Genomic DNA, 25,198 nt, shown 5'->3' with positions numbered 1-25,198 from the left:
ATCCCCAAATAAGTCAAAGGTTATCACTTAGCGAGACAAAACCCAGAAAATTCCAAAGAACCCACCCGCACGGCACCCACTGCATTTAGACAGGAAAATCAAAATGACTCAAATCTGAGGAAAGACACAGCATCAATTTATACGCAGCATAAACACCAAGGCTCCTCACCTGTTTGGTAAAGCAATATTTACAATACAAGTTTCTAATAATTCCCCATGGAGGTCAGTGCAGGAAGCCAAAAGCCAGCGCTGGTCATGAGACAGACAGTAGCCCACAAAAAGCACATTGTACTTCTGGCTCGCCTCCCCAAATGTCTCTCCGAGCTCCGTCTGCTTGTCTTTGATTGGGGCCAATATAAAAGGAGGGGAATAAAGCTGGATTGGGCTGGGTCGCTGAAATCAAAATAAAAATCAGTATCAACACAAAACCACCCAACTCAATGTTTATAACAAAACCCTAAATAGCACTTGAAACCAAAAGGAAGAAGTAATGACAACAGACTGCCCCCCAGAAGTATTACATACATAAATCCTAAATGATAAAACAGAAAACAAAAAGACTGTTTAAGTGACATCAGCTAGGGAACCCCAATCAAGTCATGTTTCCTTATTAAAAGGAAATTACTATTTTAGAAAGTAAACCAGGCCCACTTCATTAGTCATCAGGAAAGCAGAAATTAAAACCACAATGAGGTACTACTACATACCCACCAGAATGTCAAATAAAAAAGAATACAACAAGTATCAGTGAGAATGCAGAGCAACTAGAACTTTCATACGCTGCTGGTGATGCAATCTCTTTGGAAAAGTGACGATCTCTGCTAAAGCCAAACACACACACATCCTGTGACCCAATCCAATGAACATATACATGTTTACCAAAGGACAGGGGTAAGACTGTTCACACCAGTTTTAATCCTAACAGCTCCAAATCAAAAATAACCTAAATGCCTATCACCAGTAAAACGGAAGATAAACTGTGTTAAAAGTTATACTACCAGAATATTAAACAGCAAAGGCATGTAAAACCACCACTACACGCAACAGAACAGATGAATCTAGACACTGGGTAAAAGAAGCCAGACATAGAAAATACCAATTATATGAGTCAATTTACATGAAAGTCAAAAACAGGCAAGATATGTTGCTGTTAAGTCAGAACACTGATTACCAAAAGAATGACTAAAAGGGACATGAATAAGGTTTCTCGATGCTTCTTAGGTTTTGTTTCTTGTGCTTGTTCCATGATGTGTTTAGTGAAAATTCATCAAATAGTATACTTATTATTGGGTACTTTTCAGTATGTATATTATACTTTAGTGTGTGTGTGTGTGAGAGAGAGAGAGAGAGAGAGTGAGAGATTTAAGAAATCAAAGCATTAGCTGTTACCAGTAAGACAAATATTTTAAACAAACTGTGACAAAATTTAGTTGTCACCATTTCTTTTTACAGCTATTATACACATTTCAATATTTCATAACCTACAGCAGGGGTCAGCCCACTTCCATAAAGGACAGACAGTAAATATTTTAGGCTTTATGGGGCTCTCTTCTTCTGAGTAGTCTTCTCTTTTTAAAAATGGAATAATCATTCTTACCCAGGTCATACTGCTACAGGCTGTAGCAGGCTGGATTGAGCCCACAGCCATAGTTGCTGACCCTTGAATTAATACATATTCATACATACACACAGAGATATATTTATGGCATAAAAAATAGTAATAATGGAATTATAGAATTTTAAAGCTAAAATAAAGACCTGAGAAAGAGTCTAATCCAATTCCTTCATTCTAAGGATACAAAACACAGGCCTAGAGATATTCAATAATGTGCTCAAAGTTTCAAAGCTAACCTTATCGTCAATCCATTCATTCTCCCTACACCTGGAAAGTCTACTCCTAGGTATTTACCAAGAAAACGGAAAATATTTTAAGCAAACGCTTGTGCATAACTGTTCAAAGCAGTATTAGTCACAATAGCTACAAAGTGGAAAAAGCCAAATGTCCATCCACTAAAGAATGAGTAAACAAAATGTAGTATATACCCATATGATGCAATATCATTTAACTGTACAAAGAAATAAAATACTATACATGCTAGGACATGAATGGACCTTGAAAACGCTAAATGAAAGAAGCCAGACATAAAAGATTATATATTGCATGATCCACTTATATGAAGTGTCCAAAACAGGCAACTCCATAAAGACAGAAAGTAGACTAGTAGCCGTGAAGGGCTGGGCGAGAGGAAATGAGTGGCTGCTAGTAGGTATGGTGTTTCTTTCCAGGTTGGCAAAATATTCTAAAATGACACAGCAGTGATAGTTGTACAATTCTGTGAACAAACTAAAAACCACCAAACTATGCAATTTTTAAAAGGGTGAATGTTTTAACATATGAATTATGTCTCAATAAAGCTTTCAAACAAAACAGTCCAGGTGAGATTCCCTGAAAAGTTTAGGAAAAAGTAAAAGGTTAAATGTCAAAAAATACATAGCCTGTGATAAATCACGAAGAAAAATATTATTCCCAAACTGTTTTTCAGATACCAGATATTCTACAAACAACAAAAGTGACACCAATGACAGGATTTCTTCTTGCATGGTAAATACTAAAATCCATTCCTTCTTATGTAAAATGTGCTTGCATAAGACTGTGCCAGGGTAGAGATTTGGAATTTCCGGATGCAGAGGCCTGGCTGTCGTGCTCATCACCATGTCCTCAGCACCTAACACAGTGCCTGGCACACAGGAGACACTGAGCTGCATTTACTGAATCAAAGTGCCCTGTTCTAGCTGCAGACTGAGGGAGCGGCAGCATTTAGCAATTAACCATTACCATAATACATGTAAAAATTTACAAACCTCAGGGAATACTCGTAACATTTGATTTTATTTTTAATAAAGCCAAATGATATATTTCTCTTCCTGTTACAAAGCAAAGGGGAAAAAAGGCTTATTTTTGCCATTTATTTTCATCTAGATTCATCTGTTTATCTCATGAACTACTGACAGTGTTCTGCCAGTATCTTATAAACTTTAAAACTTTTAGGTAATGCCACAGGACATCTTAATACAGGTAGTCAGCCTCCCCTCCCTCTATGAAAATGCAGAACACTATCAGTTATCATTTGAAATTGTGATAACTTCTCACCAAAGCATAAGGAACGACTGCATCTGAACTGCAGAATGACCACAGGAGGTAAAGAACTAAAAGGTTCTATGTTTATAAAGAAAGGCAATAACTCAATTTCTGGAGACAAAAGAAAAAACAAGTAGAAATAAATCAATTTTTTTTAATTTTAGAAAAAGCTAACGGAGAAAACAGACGAACTGTTCACAAAAGTGAAAAAATTGAAACTCAATCAACCTAAACTGCCCAAGACAGAAATTGTACATAACCGCAGAATGAATGTGGGTGGGGGGCTAAGCAGTTTCTTCTGGATCAAGGGACAACAGATCTGGTATTAACTACATGCCTCATTTTTTTCCCACTTCTAAGTTTTTATTTATCTAAGAGATAAGCATCTCATTGAGTTTTCCAGAAAAACTTACATTACCAACTAAAATCAGCAGGTTTTGCTGTTTTTAAGTTCTTTTATGGTGAAGAGTGTTTGCTATCTCTTATAAACGGGTGATCTTTCATGCAATAAAAGCTGTGGGAACTGAGTTTTGAAGGCTTTGAAAATTCTAAACATTGCCCAGTTCATCCATCTTCAGGATAAAGTGATTAGTAAAATAAAAGAAGTATACAACTTTTGTTTGGTGTTTTAAAATTCCCCTAGAGGTATACATATTTGTGGGAAGTAATTTTAAGAAGATGAAGGGAAAAAGCATTCATTTATCGATCAGAAGCACTGAGATACAGGAAAGCAAGCCCCTGTAAAAACGTGCTCAGGAAAACGAGTAAACACATACAAAACTGCCGCACCAGGAGAGAAAAGCGCCGGGGAGGGAAGAAAAGTCAGTGATTTAGTAACAGATTAGCGTCAAAAAATAAATAACAAAATAAACAGGAAAGCTGGACATCAGTAAGTAAAAGTGATGAGTATATTGTTGCCTTAGGTCCTACATCAAAAAAAACACCAAGAGTTTGCTTGCCTCTTTTCTCAAAAAATTTTACAAGTTTAGAGAACTACCTCCTCTATTTCAAATTAAGGATCAGAGACACCTCCTACTCTTAGCAAAGGCAGAAGACCAACCCAGCAGCCCACTCTCCTGGCTCGCAGCCCTAGTATAAAAGCACTCTTCAGGAGATGTCTGCTGTGCTACTACCTACCTCTGGGTTCTTGAGGGTCATCTCGATGCTGGCGGCAGGCCCAAATCCTGTGAGGGACTTAATGTGGATCTGTGTGGGCAGAGGTCGCCGGCACTGGCAGTACACTGAAAACGCCATGGACTTCAAGTACTGGATGTAGAAAACTTGCTCGTCCTTCATTGTCTGCAGCATGTACTGGCAAGGCACAATCTACACACACAAGCACAAACAAAACTAGAAACCAGATCTTAAATGCGCTTGGAAAATGAAATGGCATGAATTTTGCTGAAAGAGGGCAGGGAGCTTTAGTTTTAAAATATATAAGGGGCGCCTGCCTGGCTCAGTCGGTGGAACATGCAACTCTTGACCTCGGGGTTGTGAGTTCGGGCCCCACGTGGGATGTAGAGATTGCTTAAAATCAAATCAAATCAAATACATTATATATATATATAAAATTTACATAATTTAACTTAATCTTAATTCCTTAGATGACATACAATCTTCTATTACAAAGAGGCACTAACAACTGAAGAAGAGGTGTCATCTTGTTACAGGTCAAGCTACTGTCACTTAGAAATTATCCTGTTCCTTTTTTAGGGATAAATTGTCAATTTATTGTTGCCATGTTCCAAAATTTTAAAACTTGTTTCTTAACGTAGTTCTCCTTTTTATCATATATAAACATAGTGTGAGTGGTAACTTTGGAATTATTGTCTAAGGAAGTGAGACACAAACTTCACAATGAAAAACAATCAACAACCTATCCTGCTAACTCTAATTTCATTACTGTAATACTGTAAGATGGCTTTAGTGAAAGTGACAGTAAAACAAAACCCAAACACCCTAGGTATCATTTTTCACCTATTATCAAAATCTTGTAAAATTATTACACTACAAAGCTGGCAAGGTGGCAGTGAAAGAGGCACGCTCACTGACTGCTCAACGAAGGGAATGTAAATAAGTGTAACTTTTCTGGAAAGGAATCTGGCATTATTTATCAGTACTGTATCTAAGAATACGCTTTAAGAAATGACCAGAAGTGTGAAAAAGAGATTATAAAGATGTTTATTACAGCTTTATTTATAATGGTGAAATTTAGAAACAAATTAAATATCTAACTGTACAATAATTAAATATGGAGAACATGCACTCATTACAAATGCTGCTTGTAAGAATTTTAAACAACATGGAAAAGTATTTATGAGTATTAAAGACTAAAAATTATACTAAAAGAATGATTTCAACTCTGTAAACAAACATACACAAAAAAGGCTAGAAATACACCAAAATGTTATGTAATGGTGACTTAACCTAAAGGTAGAATTATGAGTATCTTTTCCTTTATAGCTTTCATGTACTTCCAATTAAAAAAAAATCATGAACTTGTATTTCACAAAAAGAACAACAAAAGCGGAAAATAAAGTTGCAAATAGTTACCTGGAGAATGAAAGAATTTCTCATATGCTCAGGTAAATTATCCAGCATCTCTGTGTAGCAGCGCATCAAACTCAACAGCCAAAAGTTTCCAGAAGTGGAGTCTTCGTCTGCAGTGTAAGTGAAGGGGTCCACCATGTAAATGACAACAGCTGGAGGATAGGCCTGGCTGTCTGCGGAGTCAGGCTCAGTGGGAATTCCTATTCTCTCTCGTTCTGTGACACTGCAGAGAGAGTCACTTATGAGATACACAAAATAAATGTAAGTCACAAAAAATAAACCAGTTTCAGAGCACACTGATGCCCTGGACAATGATTACATATTAAATATAAGATCAATATGTGTATTACCAAAATGAAGGCAAACCAAGCTAGTTAGTACAAAGACAGGTGGGAAATGACAATATACGCCTTTAAATGGGAGATCTCTTTTTCCACTCCCTCTTTTTCCTGGGGCTATATTCTAAAAAGATGTTTTATAATACTATTTATGTTAGTGGTAATAGCTTACTATTACTATTATCCATATATTCTGTTCACATAACAGTAGGATTAACAGTAAAACTTACTACAAAGCTAGTAAGTTTAGTAATAAGTTTATAAGAAGTCTCAAATTTCTTAACACTGAAGCAATAGACTGACAGTTGTTACTTCCTTTGGGGAAGAAGAGAAATAGAGCACTTCACTAGATTGAGAGATTCATGAGGTTGAGGGGGACAGGAGGGTGCAGAAGAATAAGTAAGGGGTCCAAGCTAGAGCCACTCGTCTCAACTGGCAAACAACGTACCTTTCTTGTCCATCCTGAGAGGGCTGAGAGGAGCTCTGCCCAGGCTCAGTGTCTCCACCACAGCCTATGTTCCCTTGCGTTCTATCTGCAGAACTGGCCCCAGTGCTGGGGTTCTGCCCTCCAACACTAGCACTGAATCCCGAAGAAGAGGTAGTGCTGATCTGGTTAATAACGGGAGCCGGGGCAGACGAGGAGACGGGTGGCACAGAGGACCCAGACGCGGAGCTACTTGCTGCAGGGTTCCCAGAACTGCTGTTAGAGGTGGGATTGAACGCACTGCCAGCTGAGGGCGCTGCTGATCCTGAATTTGAAGCTAGAGGCCCAGTGTTCCCAGGTGTAGCTTGTCCCTGTGCTGCTGCTGGTGGGGACTGGTACTTAGGTGGTATCAACAGGCTGCTATCGAGCTGCAGAGTGGCTAGATAAGGTGCTGAAAGAGTACACGCAGAGGGGTCAGTGACATCAGTGATATTCCGCAGTGTCGGACTGAATCAGAAATTTAGAACGGTCATTTTTTTTTTTTAATTATGCTTTCAGGCTGCAGTATTCTAACACCCAACATGCTATCTCCACACCTGAATATATGCTTATATATTCTGCAAACATGGAAATGAACATGAAACTACTTACTACAAATTCTGGTGAAGAGGTTTATTTGAAAAAAAAAGACAAAATTAACTCCTTGTAACATTTTCCTTTCAGACTGACTCTCACGCCTTCACTGAAAACTCCAAGTACATATATTCTGTAGCCACCACGCTACACCATGCTCCTCTCTGTACTGAGCTTTAAAAGCTTCCAACATTCTCCTGGGAATGTCAGTTAAACTTAAGCACTTAATAATACCAAGTCCTGCTGCTAAGTTTTCAAAATGTGGAGTAAATTAGATATGACTTCTTTAGGCAACTTTAAATCGTCTTTAAGGAATGTGTGTGCACATAAAAATTAGCATTTAACAACCTAGAACGCAGAAATTAGACCTAAATAAATACAGTAATGGAACACTAACATTACCTGAGACAAAAGTAGCATAATGCTGCTTCCCAAAGGGGAACAATTTGCTATTTTACTTCTCAGATTCTACTTGGCCAAACAAATTCCCATTTACCTAGGTGATGGCGGCAAACTTGCGCATAAAGTTTGAGTCTGGAATGATTGTCATTCTCCTCACTGCTCCACGGCTGGTTGAACCACTCGCTCACAAGCTCGTCAGTAAGCTTCTGTGCCACGGTCTTTCCCACGCGCATGATTCCATCTCGCAGCACTTTGCAGATGGGCTTGTGCTGCCCAAGCCTACACATCTGATATCACAAACATCATTATTTACAACAGGAACCACTCCTGTCTTTAGTGGGGGAAATTCTTTATCATACACATGGAAGTATTTCGCTTTTTCTTTTAGCGTTAAACAAGCAACCAAACCAACACTATACGCTGGTCCTTTCTGGTAATTATAATGTATGCTGAGACTGCTATCTGTCTCTCCAAAACCTGGCCTAGACCCTCGAAAGAAAAATAAATGTTTCTTCACCCCAGCCAATTCCTCCCACACAAGGGAAGATTGCTGAGCACTACCTGATTGCTAATGGTCAGATAAAGAATTAACCAGATTCCTGCCTACTAAGGCTGACTGAGACATATGTCCACTAAAATCTCTTAAGTAATCCCTACTCATAATGTTTTCCCATAAGATAACATTAAAATTTTATGGGCCATCTGTTACACTGTTACAGACATTTGGAGATCACCCATAGCAGAGGCCACTGAAGCAGTGGATATGCTGATCACTTTTTAAAAGTAAATAGTTGTTTCAAGCACAAGGAGATTCTGTTATTAATCTCTAGGACATTAAATGGGTACTTACGGCAAAGAATTAATATAATACACCTACAAAAAATAAGCTACTTAACTAACTATTCACCAACAGGAGAGCCCACATTATCCCGTATTAGAGTTGATAACGGAGGACCTACCAAGTCCCTACAAAGTTCTCTAGCGCACACTCTTCCTGATCAGGTGCGCGCTACCGCCAAATGAGCAATCCTAGGAAAGTCATTAGGCTCTAAAAAGATCCAGCAATCCTTTTATGTTTTGTAACTCATGTTGTAAGTTTCATCCAAGAGAAGAGCTTGGCTTTAAAAAAACTGCTTAGACAAGTTTTCTGTGTTATGGTCCTTGTGATTTAACAGTACTACACATCCATGGGCCAGGCACTGTATAGAAATTACTGTATCTAAGGGTTCCTTTAGGGGCTTAACTGATGCCATTACCTCATACATTAGCATCTCCTCACTTCTTTGTAGCAACACATCAGTTTACGATTTCATGTGTGCCCATCCATTTCTAGATGGCGAATGTTCTGTTATGAAATATTTTAGAAATTCAACCTGGCATCTTCTTTAAAACATTCTTGTAATGTTTATAATACGCCTGTCACAGTTCTTCATAAACACTAATTTCATTTAATCTTGCCAAAAATAAAGATAGTAGAAGTATAAGATACAAAGAATTCAGTGTACATATACTTTGGCAGAAAAAATGTGGCACTTACCCTTCAAAGATACTCATGATTCTAATTTTTCAAAAGTAACTGTAATTTATGTACTAAATATATAAAATGATCCACTGGCTTTTAAATTATTATGGTTATTACATTATTAATCTGTATCAAAATTTTAGTATTAAGATGAATGTACTATTAAATACCCAACAGGGACATGATTCATTAAACTTATCTTTTGATTCAAAAATCTTCAAGCTAAACATTTTATACTGTTTTCAGGAAACCACCCCCCTCCCCAAAGAGATGTGCTTTCTTTTTGTAAAGGTCTGAACAGCCAGAACATCCCCTGGTAAGCAATACTTTTAAACTTGAGCGCATAAATGAGGAAAAAACAGCTGACAGAACTGTAAGATGTGTGGTAAGGCTGGCTGAGCAAAGTCTTCTAAATCTAACAAAATGTAAAGCCAAGAAGGGAAAACAATTTACTTCCAGAAAAACTTGCCAGTTTAATTCTCTCCTTTATCCTCCAACTATTTGCAAATTTTCTTTGAGATTTACCTTGAAGACACTTGTTCTTTAAAATTTAGTCATAGCTAGAAACAATCTGAGGACTCGTGTCACAAAAACGATTTTCATGTCATTCTCACCTCATATACAGCACTCAAGTCCCTGAAGAAAGTTTTGGCTCCTTCGAGCAAGGCCTCATTTTCTGGACACACCACAATATAGGCAACATCACGGTGGCCCCCATATGGGTCCAACAACAGCCTCTCCCAAAATGGCAAAGAGAATGGTGAGATGGTGAGGAAGTCTTTGTCATAGCCCACCAGCAGAGTGGGAATGGGCAATGGCTCAGGAGACTCTTCTGAACCTGTAACAGTAAGGCAGTTAGGAAGGCGTTTGTGAGTCTGTTTCCCACAACCTGGACAACTTAGAAGTTCTTGCTGCATTAGTCTTAATTCTGGCATCAGAAATTTCCTTGTAGGTTGACAGGATCACTCTCAAAAGTATTCTTTAAATCCTCTAATTATATGGCCCCTGTTTCAATGAGTCAGAATGTGCTTGGAAAGTCCAATAAGATCAGAAGGCAGACTAGAACAAGTTAAAGTTAGTTTTCCAAGGAGCACTACGTCATTTCCTTTAAAGTAAGCATTATAATCCTGACTAGGAAGAAGTTGACAGAACTAGTTCAGAAGTTCATCCTGATGAAAATACAATGAGGATTAGGAAGATGAGGAAAATCTAATGAATACTCTATTTAAGGATTATTCTCCTCATTGACCTGGATTCGGCAAAGGATGCTTAGAAAACTTAACTCCAAACTGACTTTAGGAAAGAAAAGAGTTTATAAAACTTATTAGTCATGAAGAACAAGATTCTATTTTGTCAGTGAAGCTAGGGCTTGACAGTAACTAAAGCTGGCTTTTATGGAACAAAAACAAAACCCAAAAAACTATGAAGGAATTGAAACAGGGAAGAGAGTCTACCATAGGTTCCCCGTCCTGCCATTTTGTGGAACTGCTGCCAGGTCAGTGGTCCCTGCACATGCTGGATGTTCTCCCAGGTCCTGCCCGTGCGCTTCTTCTGAATGGCGTCTTGGAGAAAGGGCTGCAGTGACAACAGCATGCGGACCACATCTTGGGAGGAAAGCATGCTGATGTCTAGCACTGGAAGAGAAAGGAAATGAAAAGGAACAGAAATCATAAAGGGGGACTGGCACTCTCCTCTTTCCTGCCATCATTCTGGACCTCAGTTATAGTCCATGACAAAGACATTATTGGTGGTAGATTCTATTTTCAGTAGATTCTAAAATGCTTAACTTAACCAATCAAGAGAAAATATATTTTATTATTTTATTATTATAAAGTAATTTATAATTTGCTATTGGAAATAATAAAAGGAGAAACAGGTTACTCTGTATATAAGAGGTTAACTATAGAATTGCTTAGAAGTAAAAAGATGAATAGGCCTCTTTTTAAAATCATACAAACCTGTTTCCAAGGTTGTTCACAGGAAAAGAGAGCTCCAAAAGTATCTTAATTATTGCATTACTTTTATTTACAAATACCAATGTTTTGAATGTATGATCAGTGTGGGGGGGGGACTTAAATAGAAGCTCTTAAAAAAAAAAAAAAGCTCATCAAATTCTCAAAAAAGATCTGAAGAAAGAGCTAATGAAGTCTGAGGTGATCAGCTGTGAACCCGCACAGCGGCATACCTAAGACCTTTCCTTACTCTTCCCTTTCTAGCTAATTAGGAAAGGGGCACAGATGGAAATCTAAGATTTGTCTACCAACTAAATCTGAAACACAGGGTGCTTAGACATCTCTAGGTATAACCCAAAATCAAACACAAGTTGCTAATCTAAATTTCCAGCATCTCGTGAAAACCTGGGAGACCTGGCAGGCCGCAGGCCGCATTCCTGCCCAAGCAGCACCGCTGGAGGAAGGCGCAGCTGCCCCCTTCAGACGGCTCTCCTCACTCAGCACTGCTGCCTGCCCGAGAAGGAAGCAGTGGTGATCGCCTTTATCTTCAAGCCTGCGCTTCTTTTTCTCTTATAGTAAAGAAAAGAGTACTTCTTATAAACCCATGGCTCTATCAAAAGTCAGAAAATGACAGACCAAGAGAACCATAGGTTAGAGAAAAATAAAAGCAGACATCATTCTCTGTGGCTACTGCTGTGCACGCAGAACAGAACATGTGTACTGACAGACACAGCAAGGGCACCGCTGCTGTTTGCAAATCTGGCTCCGGCATCATTCATTTATATCATCTGTCTGGTACTGTTAAGCTTCTGACTTTGGAACCCACACCTCCCCTGCAACCAACTCTGCTATTCTTCATATCCAAAGATGACAGTACTGATCCACCCACACACTGCTTTTCTGTCTGAAGGCTACTATCTAGTAAAAGGAACCACCCAAGATAATCACCCACATTTCTTTAGGGGAAAGACTGTACTTTCTTTAATTCATAAATGCATCCAGCAGACATTAATTAGAGGCCTGCTAAGTACCAGGCACTGTGCTAGAATCTAAGCAGTTACAGAAACGAGCGTAACCCTTGAATACTTCCTTACAAGTCTCCACCTCCGAGAAGTCTCCTGGCTTGGCTGCTCAGAAAATGCCTATCATCCCTCCTCTACTGATCTCTGTCCCTAAACATACTTTCTCATTCCAGATTTCCAACTGTATTTAAAAAGCTTATATAGGGGCGCCTGGGTAGCGCAGTCGTTAAGCGTCTGCCTTCGGCTCAGGGCGTGATCCCGGCGTTCCGGGATCGAGTCCCACATCGGGCTCCTCTGCTGGGAGCCTGCTTCTTCCTCTCCCACTCCCCCTGCTGTGTTCCCTCTCTCGCTGGCTGTCTCTCTGTCACATAAATAAATAAAATCTTTAAAAAAAAATAAATAAATAAAATAAAAAAAATAAAAAGCTTATATAACCTTCTTCTCTATAAGGCCGAGAGCTGTTCAGAGCAGGGTCCACGTTTCATTCACGTAACCAACCACTCCAGCCCAACCTGTTCCCACCTCTCTACAGAAGCAGCTCCTCACCATGGTCAAAGGACATGTTTAGTCCTCTTCTTAAAAGCTCAGCTGCACTTTAAGGCTTCTTGACCACTCACTCTTCTCTTTCTTGAAACTTGGTTACGCAGCAGAATTCAGCAAAGCTCTGTCCCAAGCCCTCTTGTCGTTCTAGGTTTCCTGCTCCTCAGTGAGCTTTCCCCCTCCTCTGTGCCCCTGACTGGAGCATCTACAAGCCAACTACTCCCTTTCCTCTGAGCTGCAGGCCCGTGAAGTCCCAAGTGTCTACCTGACATCTCTACCTGGATATCTCAGATCTTTAAAATTTCCAAAACTCAACTTAGGAGCTTTCTCCCCAGACCCGATCTTCCTCCATTACACCAATCTTTGAATGACATCACTTTCTGTCCAGGTACACAAGTCACAAACCCAGCTGTCTTCCTTAACATCTCGCTCTCTCTGACCCCTAAGATCCAATGCACTACCAACTCCTGCAGTCCACTTCCTCAACAGCTCTTGAACGTTTCCACTTCTTTTCCATCTCCTTTGCTAAGACATGAAACCAAGCTATTATTTCTAACTGAGCCGCTGCACTAACCCCTCATCTCTCCACCATTCCTGCCATTTCCAAACCCACAGCCTGCACTGCAGTCGAAGCTTGTTTCTTAACTACACCAATCAGATGCCAATGCCTCTTCATAAGCCCATCAATGACTTGTTACGGCTACTGTGATAAAGACCCCAGCTCCACCAGATCTCAAATGGCTCTTGGGAATCTAGCCAGCTCCAAGCTTCCTTCAGTTCTTCAAAGACATATTTATTTATTTTAGGGGGAGAAAAGCAGAGGAGGAGGGGAAGGGGGGGAGAATCTCAAGCATATTCCCCACTGAGCACAGAGCCTGGCGTAGGGCTTGATCTCATGACCCTGAGATCATAACCTGAGCTGAAATCAAGAGTCAGATGCTCCGATTGAACCACCTAGGCGCCACCCCTCCCCTTTAAAAACAAACAAACAAAAAGATTTATTTATTTGAGACAGAGAGTCCTTCAGTTCTTTGAAAGCCCCAAGCTCTATATAACTCTGGGCCTTCCCTCTTGCTGCTCCTTCTGCCTGGGACACAATTCCTTGCTCTCTACCCTCTTTAGCCAGTTACTGTGTACTTGGCACTGAAATCTCTAATGTTACTTCTTCTTCAAGGAGGTCTTCCCTGACCAGCCCCAAGCGTAGGAAGGCCCTCCCACCGCACACTTTCATCACTTATAATGGTTTCCAATAATATGCTAATTTGTGTAATTGATTAATCTCATGTCCATCTTCCAGAATAGATTAGAACAGAGAGGTGCCTTGTCTCTTTCAGTCATTTTATCTGCCAGGATGCACCACAGTATAGATAGTGAATGAAGAAGGGAAGGGAAGGGAACAGCAAGTTGCATGGCTCGCTGAGAGCTCAACATCACAAATATTTGTCAACTGGAGCTTTTAATAATAGAAGAGCCAGTGACATACCTCAGGAACCACAACACAAAGTCAACTGTGATCACTGTTATAAGAGATGCAAAACACTGGAAAGGCAAAGGCAGGAGAAAACGCTCTATAAACGGGTAGAAGGCTTCATGGCAGAAGTATCACAGACAACTGATCTGGAAGAATGGGTGGATTTAAACATGCAAGGTGTGCAAACTATTCGTCTGTGTACTCTCAACGCTGCTGATACACGGCATTCCTAGGTTTCCCATACGAACTGCCTACAGGAATTAATATGAGAAGAAGTTTTCACAAAATAATTATTCTCCTCAAGGGGTGTTTCAATATAAAATATTGCTCCAGCTCTTAAATTTAGGAAGATTATCCACAGAGCTCTTAACTTTAGTTCTTTTTTTTTTTAAGAAATGAAATTTAAAATTCTGTCCTATAACTATGTAAAGGAAGTTTATAATTTACCATCATACACCAAGATAATTTTCAAAGTAAACGTGTATTGTGGGAAACCTACCGTTGCTATGAGGCCAAGAGTGCACAGTGGCACTTCTCACCAGAGCTTCATCTACTTTTCCACCCGTGGGATTATCCACATACTGTCGGCCCTGCTCCAAGGCATTAAAGCATTCCGTCCAGTAATCATTATTATCTGCTTGCACCCGGTCGTAACTCCAGCTTACACAGGGAAGTGTCTGGCGACTGTTAGAGGAAATGTAGTCCAGGAAACTCAGTGAAGCAAAAGGTTGTGTATGTTGATTCTGGAGGAGGAGGAGAAGGCTTATAGGTGGCTCCTGGGACTTTCTGGCTCCCTCCATCTGAGGAACGAAGGTAGTCTGACACATCATTAAGCGCCTCTCCGCAGCCTGACCAATATCAGAATTCTTCCCAAAAATATCCAACTCATCTTCCAGGAAGAGTCCCGAATTGTAGCCAAGTTTGCGATTCATTATCGCACTAAACCCACAGGTACAGCGATACTGGTCCTCGTTGGAAGAATCGGGGATGTAAAGCCCAACATCCGCCCCTTTGATGTTCATGTTGCAGGCACAGATGCAACAGCTGTCAAAGTTTCTGTCTTTAAAGATATTCATCACAGAATCTGAAAGAATCAGGGTAACATACAGACTGTGGGCTTCAGGAATTGGCTGCATGGTGGCTGGCTCCACAGAGTTAAGGGGCCGCGTGGTGGACGGGGTAGAGGCTGGTGACCCCTGATCGGTGCTGTCATATTTAACCGACCCTTGACCACTGGCAGTGCCCCCACCTCTGGGAGTTCTTGGGGTCCTGGGGGTTCGTGGTGTGGGGACAGAGAAGCGAGGGGTTGCTGGAGATGGCAAAACTCCTGCTCCACTGTTGCTGGCTGGGGCAGCGCTGTTCAGCGTCACTGGTGTGTTCATCTGCGGTGTATTCAGATAGTCTGGATCTGCTAGGCTCCCGACACTAGGCACATTACTGCAACAGACAGTACCAAGTGAGAAGGGGTGCGTGTCACAGAGGCTGGAATACACACACAATTACCCCACCTGGCCTGCGCATTTCTTCTCATTTATGCATGCTATCACTAGGTATATTCAATTTTTTCTTGAAGAAGAAAAAAAGGATTCAAATGAGTCAATAAAAGTGGATGGGAAAGCAAAAAGCAAGGTATGAAGAATAATATCCATACACCAAGAACAAAACACCATTTTCCCTCTACTTGTTCTGCATCTAAGCAATCTTCACCTTAATCTTTCAAGGGAACTTTACTATTTTTACAAGAAAACATGGTGCTGGGTTTGGTCAATGTAGTTTTGAAAAACTGTAACTATTAAGTGGAACTTTTTAACACGTGAGTTCAGATGCTAAATTAGCTAGAAGACCATAGGATAAAATTTCCATCTAATTTGCAATTACATTCTTGTCACTTTTTAAAATTGAAAGTCTGCCACTGTACTTGTCCTCTGAGGCCATAATCCATATATAATTCTAAAGCAGTTTTAATCAAACACATAGGAACATTTGCCATTTTTGTAATTTTCAAAGCACAGTCCTATCTAGGCTTGCATTTTTATAGTACTGAGTGACCACGGAGGAATTCAACTGTAGGAAACCCACTGGCCAGTACTATACTACAATTAATACCAATATCACATATGTAGCTAGGAAGCTTTAGTATTAATTAGGTGAATTGCATAGTACACATATTATATCATAGCTTCCAACTTCTAACAGATTTCTGTGGGGTGGTAGGCAATTTTAGTCCATTTTTTAATTTTCAATATGCTATGCATTACCAATAGCACAATTATTTTTAGTTCCCAGAGACTGATCACACTGTGTTATCTATTTCTCATAAGCAATGACTTCTTTTTGAAATAGCCACACAGAAAACAAAACAGTGTCTACAATGTTCTGCTGTTTTTTATTGTAAAAAACTTTTTTTGATATACATTCTTAGATGTCCATATAAAACAGCACATGAAACCATTCTTTCCAATTAGAAGGTATCAAAAGAATAGATTTCATCTAATGCTTAATATTCTTTTGAAATACATTAATACTATGCTTAAGCTAATGTTCTTCCAATAAACTACATATTCATTCACTTGTAATTTGAAAGAAGAATGTCATAAAGTAATGGCTCTTCAAATAATTTTGTGATTTTTAATTAGCTATACCTAAACTACCAGCTTAAAAAATCCAAATCAAGCACTAGAAAGAAACTGTAAATCCGAAGCACAGTGGTATCTTTGAGTACAGATTAAAAAATGACCCAGAAACCTTGATTAGCAATCACTACTATCTCAGAGACCAAAATAATAAGTGTGTAATAATGATCTTTACTCTAATTGGACTCCTTTCAAATTTTCCTGTTTGATAAAACCCTAAAATTATTATACAGTTCAGATCAGAAAAGGAACTATGACTACTAACTAAAAACCTAAATAATTAAATTGCTCCCTAGGTAGTAAGAATGGTTTGCCTTGTATAGTAACCCGATTTTTCCCATTCAATAAAAATGAACTGAGTACCAACACTATGCTAGATGCTGGGGATTCAACAGTAAAAAAGAGGAAGAAAAGTTAGCTCACAGCAAGTATGACAGGTGTCAAGCAAGTGAGCGCTGGTGTGCTGAGTGTGACAAAGGGGTGGCCAGGGTGATGGAGACCCAAGCAGAAGGAACTCACACAGTCTAGAACTGTGCTGTCCATAGGGTTATCACTAGCCCTATGTGCTAAATTTAAATCAACTTAAATAAAATTAAAAATTCAGCCCTGGTCTCAACTAGCCACATTTCGAGAGGTGCACAGCTACAACATCAGGGCAGGGGATGCCATATTGGAAGGTGCAGATACAAAACACTGCCTTCATCAAAGAAAGTTCTTAACAGTGCCAGTTTAGAATACCAAGGATCTTTGGGATGGCAAGGGATAGATTTAATAGACTAAACAATGATCTAAATTAATTATTATTTAAACTATCACACAGCAAAGGGTTGCATGTCACTTTCTGGAAGAGTCTGTGTGTGTAAGAAATTCAACTGTCAGATGGGTTCCTGGAGCTGCTGCATTGGTTGAGAATGGTGTGGCAAACCCTTCTCGGCTTATCAACAATGCTGGACTAGGTCAGGCCCTACTTAAACAAGCTCAAGTACAACTGGAGCACAGCAGCCAAAAACAAGCCCGGAGGTCACCACCAGGGTACTTCTGAGCACCCTCTTTCATTCTGCTGGTGAGTTGTTATTGCCACAACACTTTCACAACCATTGGGACCTTTCAAAAATCTTATGCGGGAAGTCAGGCAGGATTATAACATTTTAAAGAAGCGAAAGACTCGGGTAAGCTGGTCATTTAAGGTCATACATAGGAGTAAACAAAAAAGGCAGGAATGGAGTCCTATGACAGCACAGCTGTACCTCCCCAAGTCTGGGTTCTTTTATCCTTCACTGTGTCACAGTTTTTCACATTCCGACACTGACTTTACATATGTACGCATTAGGCCTGTTTATGACATCAAAGTTGGATTCATCAAGATGGTTTTATGTGATGTCACAAATATAGCCCACAGACTGGATCTGGAATTTGTCTTATTGTGTTATTGGCTCCAAAAAGTAACTCTGAATTAATTACCAACATTTTTAAAAAGGAGATTTACATAAAAATGCCTATCTTCAGTCTCCCACATTCCTGCCTGAACAATGCACTGTAACTGCACGGCAAACAGTCCCTTCGAATGAGGCATACTCGTAATAGTTCCATCAAAGACGCTGCCCCTTCCTCCTGTCCTTCAGGATAACACTGACCATCAGTGGTGCCAAGTCATTTGCTCTACCCAACCCATGTCATCCATACATTGTTTACCTGGTCCTGACAGAAATTTGAGTTTATGGCCTTATATTTTAAATCATTTATTTTATTAAGAAATTATTAATCATAGGGGAAACTAAATCTACATTGTTGATAGACTACTGTTTTTTGACAGAGTGAAATGTGCCCAAGCTACGATAAACGCCTCCTTTTCCTTCCTCCGTATCATACCACCCATTGCTGCTTTCTTATATCACGTGGGGTTAGCATTAGAGAAAGTGTCCATGCTAACACTTCATTTTAAGGTGCCTGAAGTAAGCACATTTGGAATCACCAATCTATATAAACCAAACACCACCATTATCCAAATAATATTACCAACTCCAACCTAGTGTTTGATTCTGTGGTAAACATGGATCTGATACTGAATGAGCATGAACACCATGGTTCTCTATACAAGTTACCTTAATTAATCCATGTACGTAAAATTTAGTTAGAAAATATGCACATTTTCAACACAAAATAATGTGCACAAAAGCATGAATGGCCAAAAAAGGAAAGTTTCAAATGATATGCTGATGTCATCATTTTAAGTAAATAGTTAAGACTAAAACCACATTCAATAGGGCAAGTGATGTGACACAGTCCCTGCACATACTTGTAGCCATCTCTATTGAAAATGGCTGCAGGTGGCATGGGCAGTTGTTCGATTTTAGGAGGGATTGCCCACGAAGGCCGAAACAGACAGGCATCAGGTATCTTCAGAGGTAGCAGGCATTGGCTCGGCAACATCTTCAGTGGAGCAAACATGGAGGATCCCACAAAAGGTTGAAAGCTTGGAACTTTGTGCACATATGAAAAGTCCTGTGACAACAAAGGGGGGGGGCAGTGATAATGCCGGTGAACAACTCAGGACACACCCCAACAGTTACAAAAAGATTGGAATTCAGTATTTCTCTCATCTAATCAGCAGAAAATGCTTAACACCAAAATTTTAAATTAATCAAGACACTATAATTAATATACCAAGCATTGTACCTTGTGATCCAATTCAGAGGATTCTTAGAAACTTATGTATATTTGGCATACAGATAATACTATTTTGAAGAAGACGTTTATGAATCTGCTTGAAAACTGCCCTGCCTTGATAAAATTAATATACTGGCAATTACCTTTACTTCCTCTGGCTTGGGACTTCCTAATCCATCTTCTACTTCCATTTTGAATTCAGTGAGCTGTGTTGAAACCATACTGACCATAGGGCTCTCCATCATGCCTAATGCTGTCACTGTCTCTGAACTGATTCCATCTTTATAATTCATTACAGGAGAAAATGCAGGGTGCTGTTCCAAGGAAGGAGGAGTGGGGAACATCCTTTGCAAGTCTGCAACTGCTAAGAGAAGAGAAGAGAAGAGAAGAGAAGAGAAGAGAAGAGAAGAGAAGAGAAGAGAACAACAATATTTATTTTAACAGGCAGGACTTCTAAAAAAATCCCAGTTTGTAGGCAGGCACCCTACCTGCCATCAGAAATATTGCCAATTGAATGGTTGTTATCAGTTACATAACAGAATATTAATAATGGAAGTCTCTAAGAAGGAGGCCATCAGCAGAAAATTATCCTTTTCTGGAACTTTACCTCTATCCCCTTGATGCTTTATGATTTGGCTTCACATTAATTAAGTGAACAAAGTTTACATAACATACATTTTTCTTCTAACGAATGATTGCCTGAAGAGTATAAGGAGATGAAAATAAGTAGAAGCTGGAAGAAATCAGATGGAATAACTTTATTAAAAGTTCTATCTCTGCTTACAAATATGTATGAAATATTTCAGAATTATATAAAAATGTCCTATAGCAAATTTTACATGGAAAATCTATCGGGCATTTATACTACAGAAAATAAAAACTGTTTGGAGCTAGAACGATGGTTTAGATGTAGTAGGATTACTTAGCTAGTTTGAAAAATCTACCACATTCACTGCTCTTTGGGGAAATGATTCCACATTGACATTAAATGCTGTCCATATTGACAATAAAACGAAACTTCATAGTTAGGTTTAATAATCCTACCTAGAACCAAAAGACAATTTATTAAAAATCAACTAGTAAAAAAAAAGTATCTTTTAAGAAATACTTAAAATAGGGACTCTCAATCCTTTTTTAAAAAGCATTTTAATATACCTGCGGTTAGCATCATCATTAGCAGGGGCTCATTAACACAGGGATTCTGAAAGTAGGAGCAGACGCAATGCAATGCAAATTGTGGTTGTGAAACTTGGCCACTAGGGGGTGTCCTGGACAGCAAATTTATTTACAAATTTGGAGCCAGGAGTATTAAGTCAGTGTTCTGGAATGGTATCTGATGTCCCAATTTCCAATCATATTGTTCTTTCTAGCAACTTCAGCATTTAAAGAGGCAAATAGTAACCACTGACTAGACTAAGATACGACTCTAGCTCTGAATCAGAAATTAATAAAGAATGACCACACCATGCTCTGCCCTGGGCTAGAGTTTGAGGCACAGCCCTATAAAGCAGAAGCACCCAGAACGGTTGCACAGCTCAGCGCTGCTACAGTCAGGTCAGGTCACTTCCTCCCTGGGGGCCTCGGATCCTTCATCTAAATGGCTGGACTGGATGTGTGATTCTCACCAGGCTTGCTTTCTTTCCTTTGTTTGTGGGGGGAGGGGGAAGCTTCCGCCATATGGAGGCAGAAAAAAGGTGAGAACCTCTGCATGAGATGATCTTTACCATATTTCCTAGTTAAACAATTACATAATCCTCAATAATTTACCCGCTCTTGGCCTCCGCTGCTTATCTGTAAGACAAGGGAAGGAAGAGGCCAACAGACAGGATCTCAGATGCCAACTTTCCCTCTCATTAGAGAAGCTCCACTTGGATTTATTTCCTATAGTAGGATTCTGTATAAGATTTCATTAGACAAAATGGTGCCTGCTGCTGCCAAGAAGAAAAGAAAGAGAAAAAGAAAAAAAGGGGGAGGAAAGAAAAAAAACTAAACCCCCCAAGTAGATCTTCAAGGCACCTTCTTACTACGACAGTATTTTTCTTTAAGGAATGTAACAATTCCTAGAACTAGGGATATAAGCCAAGACAGAAACTCCTAGAGAGTCACTGGAGTCTGAGGAGGAAAAACAGGTCTTCAAATGTAGCGGCAATGAGATCAGTAAGTTCCCTTTAAAACAAGAATGAAGACTAACACTGAGTTAGGTTCTACTTGAAATACATCCATCACCTTTATCCTTCAGGACCTACTCCTATTCCCAAGCCAAAGAGCAGCTATGGGTCAATTTTAATATAAAATTAATGTTAAACATTTTAAATTCTAAGTCCACCTCATAAAATCTACAAACTCCTATTATATGATAGATCTTAATCATCAAATATTTGGAAAATAAACTGTACAAATTCTCTTTGTGTTAAAATGACAATGAACTTAAATATAGCCTTTCCATCACATACAAGTAGTCTGGCTATGGTATAAAATTTTACCAAAAATAATTATTAAATTAGCTACTAAATTTTGTCTAAGAAATGTAATAATGGCATTTCTCACTAGGGATATTCAAATTCTTTGATGCTACCTAACTCAGTTGTGTATCTCAATTTTCAATACCTCAGCCACCTTGATATTTTTTTTATCACAGGTAAAAGAGAACACACGAAAAAAGTATAGAAAGTAAGATTCCACCTGCCAGAGATTCATCTTAGAAAGTGGCTTTCACTATTCTTATTATCAGGTATTCTTTTTTTTTTTTTTTTCAAGATTTTAGTTTTAAGTAATCTCTACACCCAACATGGGGCACCAACTCACAACCCCAAGTTCAAGTCACACGTTCCACCGACTCAGCCAGCCAGGCACCCCATTATTGGATATTCTTACGGAAGACTCTTAACCTCTCTAGCTTCAAGTTCCTCATCTGCAAAATGGTAATAATATCTACCTCATATTTTTTGTACACATTAAATAATATAACATACGCAGAGAAGTGAGCACTTGACCACGTAACATCTAAACATTCAGTAAGTGACGGAGCCAATAATAATTAGCCCGCCCTCCCCATTTTTGACTGGAAAAAAGATGAAAGTGCTGTTAAGTTACAAGGAATTTCTGAAAAGATATGACCCTAAACAGGTTTTGAGATGAAAGAAGGAACTAGAGTCAAAGTAGGTAAGACAGAAAGACGATAGAAACCCAGAGAAACATTCTGGTCCTCCAAAATAGAAAACTATGGCTTGCTTGTTCAATTTTCTTCCTAAGAATGCTAAAGCAAGGGTAGGAACAGCTACCAGAATGGGCTGGAGTTGAGGTATATTATTGTATGTATTATTATAACACAACACTATCTTAACACAGACTTGATGCCAAATTAAACCCAGTTATTACTGTGTGTTGCTCTCTTCACTATTACATTACTACATACACAACTGAGTAATTATGGACCTATTTTGTCAAACACAGTATCCACTAGCCACATATGGCTATAGAGCACTCAAGCCAAGGGTTGTCCAAACTGAGATGTGATGAGTGTATAAAATATACAACAGATTCCAAAGAGGTAGTACAAAAAAAAAAAAGTAAAATACCTCAATATTTTTTTACACTGATTACATGTAAAAACGACACTATTGGTTATATTAAGTAAATATATTATTTGAATTAATTTTACATCGTCCTTTTTTACTTCCTTTAAGGTAACTACTAGAAAATTAAAGACTGATTATGTGGCTCTCATTTGTGGCTCACACCATATTTCTATTAAATTGGGCTGTGGTGTTCTAGATACTAAATTTCATAAAATGTCAGTCTCTCCACCTCAATGTACAATAAAGCTCTTGCAGAGATCAGAACTTCTTGCCATGCTATTTCATGGTCATGTCTTGGGAGGAAATATCGTGGATATGTCCATATACACGCATATACACACATTTACCCATGCATACTTCATGAACACCGAAAAGATCCTATTCACTCTTATATATCTGTATCTTCCTAATGCTTATATTTTTGCTGTATTTCAAATTAATTAATTTTTATAACCTGTACTTTATCCTAAAATTTTGAGTACCTTCTTTTCAAAACAATTATTTTCAGCATAAAGATGAGGAGAGTATACCATATACTTTCCTGGGCAATGACACTAACTAGCAGAATAGTTTGTGAGTACAATATGGTGAGTCCAATAATCTTGGACAAGTTATCAGAGGTTTTAACATTTAACATCACAACATATCACTTAATGTCAAGAAGGGCAGAGGATTAACTGGTTCAATACAAGGGGAAAAATTCATTCAACTGACCTATTCCATATGTATCTACTTTAATATTGCTTCTTTTAATCTGTGAATTCCATGTTTGCAAAATTCTGCAGTGCGGAGTAATAAAAAAAGAAAAATGTTTAATTAAAAAAACTACAGCAACTGGCTGGCTACCATTATTCATTTTCATACATGTCATGCTTGAGAAAGCTTTGCATATTTTAGAAAGCTATGGATCTACTAAAGCTGTCAAAATCCAATCTCTGTATACCTCACACTTCTACATTTGAGTAAATCAGCACACATTTATAGGTTCATAAAACTTTTTGACTCATCCCTATGACATAGTGGTTTTTCCCCTCAATTTGTTCTCATTACCAGCTGAAGTTAATGAGAAGGTATTAAAGAATGATTTGCAATGGAATTATGTTTCTGCTTCAGAGTATCCATGTAAGCTACCCTGTCTTTTCTCTTGTACAATAATGTAGTTTCCTATGGTGAAGGGTAACTTAAAAAAAAGGGGGGGAGGGAGTTTCTCTTCTTGTCATCATACACAATAAATTATTTGATCTCAAAAGAAAACACAAAAACTTCAGTATGAATTAGAAAAAGGACCACAAAAAACAAATGTTCCTCATCCTTGAGTAAATTAAATTTTTTGAAACATCTTACACAAACCTCTTATACTGGAATATCACGCTGCAAATCACTGTGTAGCATTTATCCTATTAAAAAAAAGGCTATTAGAGAAATAAACATAAAACACGTTTTTCCACATTCTAAACCGTATGAGTTAATTCTTAATTTGAAAACAAAAGCAAAAGAAATTCAAACTAAGATGGTCTCTTAGCTGCCTGCCCCATTTTAGGAATTCCAACTTATACAAGTTTTAATTCACAATTAATATTCTGTTAAAAGAAAAGGGGGGGGAGGAGAATCTCAGAGAAGGCACCACTGAATATGAGAACATTTTGTATAAGTTATAAATAGTAAGCCAAAGCTCAATTTTCTTTTCTTACTTGGTGGGTAAGGAACAGCAGCTCTTCCATCCTTCCCAAGAGGTCGGTCTTCTGCCCCAACTGCAGGCATTTTTGATGAACGCAGCGCAGGTGATACAGCCTAAGAAAAGATTATTATTAAAACAGGGAAACACATTTGTATCTAAGTAGGGCAGCAGTCAACTATTTCTTAACATAAGCCTGTTGACATTTTGGAATGAAGGAAAGACGCTTCCTTACATAGTGTTTTAACAAGTGAACTTTTAGAAATCCCAGCAGACGGTGAAGCCAAGGAGAAGGATACAAGCTTATCAAGAATGAAAACCAGAGTGACTGAGTCTTCTCTGCATGATCTGGTAAGGGCAGATTGCACCATCAAAGCACAACTTACAGACCTTAATACAAATCTTCCTCCCAGGTCATTAGAGAAGTGGTTTCAGAGACACAATAATTAAATTAGGGTGGTGCCTCCAAGGAGTAATTGGCTATCAGTCTGGTTTTCCTTCTGTTTGGAAGTAGGCATTTAAAAGAGGTGACCTCAAGCCCTCCCGAAGTATTATTCTTTTATTTTTCACCACCAAAAAAAAAAAAAATGTTACTGTTCATCTTCATAAAAAATAACCTTATCACATAAAATTATTGAAATATGCAGAGAGG

At 38.7% G+C, this 25,198-nt stretch overlaps 1 protein-coding gene across 2 annotated transcripts in view; it reads right to left on the bottom strand.

Annotated features, from left to right (window-relative positions):
• MED13L (mediator complex subunit 13L) overlaps positions 1 to 25,198 on the bottom strand; it is a 295,013-nt gene that overhangs the window by 19,722 nt on the left and 250,093 nt on the right. Inside the window, exons 14-24 of one of the 2 annotated variants that reach the window (XM_026514953.4) lie at positions 24,563 to 24,662; positions 19,437 to 19,657; positions 18,923 to 19,128; positions 14,493 to 15,430; positions 10,463 to 10,642; positions 9,623 to 9,846; positions 7,581 to 7,773; positions 6,476 to 6,902; positions 5,693 to 5,912; positions 4,277 to 4,465; positions 170 to 393 (exon numbers count right to left, since the gene is read on the bottom strand). In XM_026514953.4, coding sequence (XP_026370738.1) covers positions 170 to 393; positions 4,277 to 4,465; positions 5,693 to 5,912; positions 6,476 to 6,902; positions 7,581 to 7,773; positions 9,623 to 9,846; positions 10,463 to 10,642; positions 14,493 to 15,430; positions 18,923 to 19,128; positions 19,437 to 19,657; positions 24,563 to 24,662 — 3,122 coding nt within the window. The remainder of the gene's footprint in view (positions 1 to 169; positions 394 to 4,276; positions 4,466 to 5,692; positions 5,913 to 6,475; positions 6,903 to 7,580; positions 7,774 to 9,622; positions 9,847 to 10,462; positions 10,643 to 14,492; positions 15,431 to 18,922; positions 19,129 to 19,436; positions 19,658 to 24,562; positions 24,663 to 25,198) is intronic. The other variant, XM_048221460.2, reaches the window with a different exon arrangement.

The sequence above is a fragment of the Ursus arctos genome, unplaced genomic scaffold (genome assembly GCF_023065955.2).
Source record: "Ursus arctos isolate Adak ecotype North America unplaced genomic scaffold, UrsArc2.0 scaffold_34, whole genome shotgun sequence".
NCBI classification, from domain to species: Eukaryota; Metazoa; Chordata; class Mammalia; order Carnivora; family Ursidae; genus Ursus; species Ursus arctos.
Note: the sequence above shows the minus strand (reverse complement) of the source record. Positions and strands in the feature narration are given on the sequence as shown.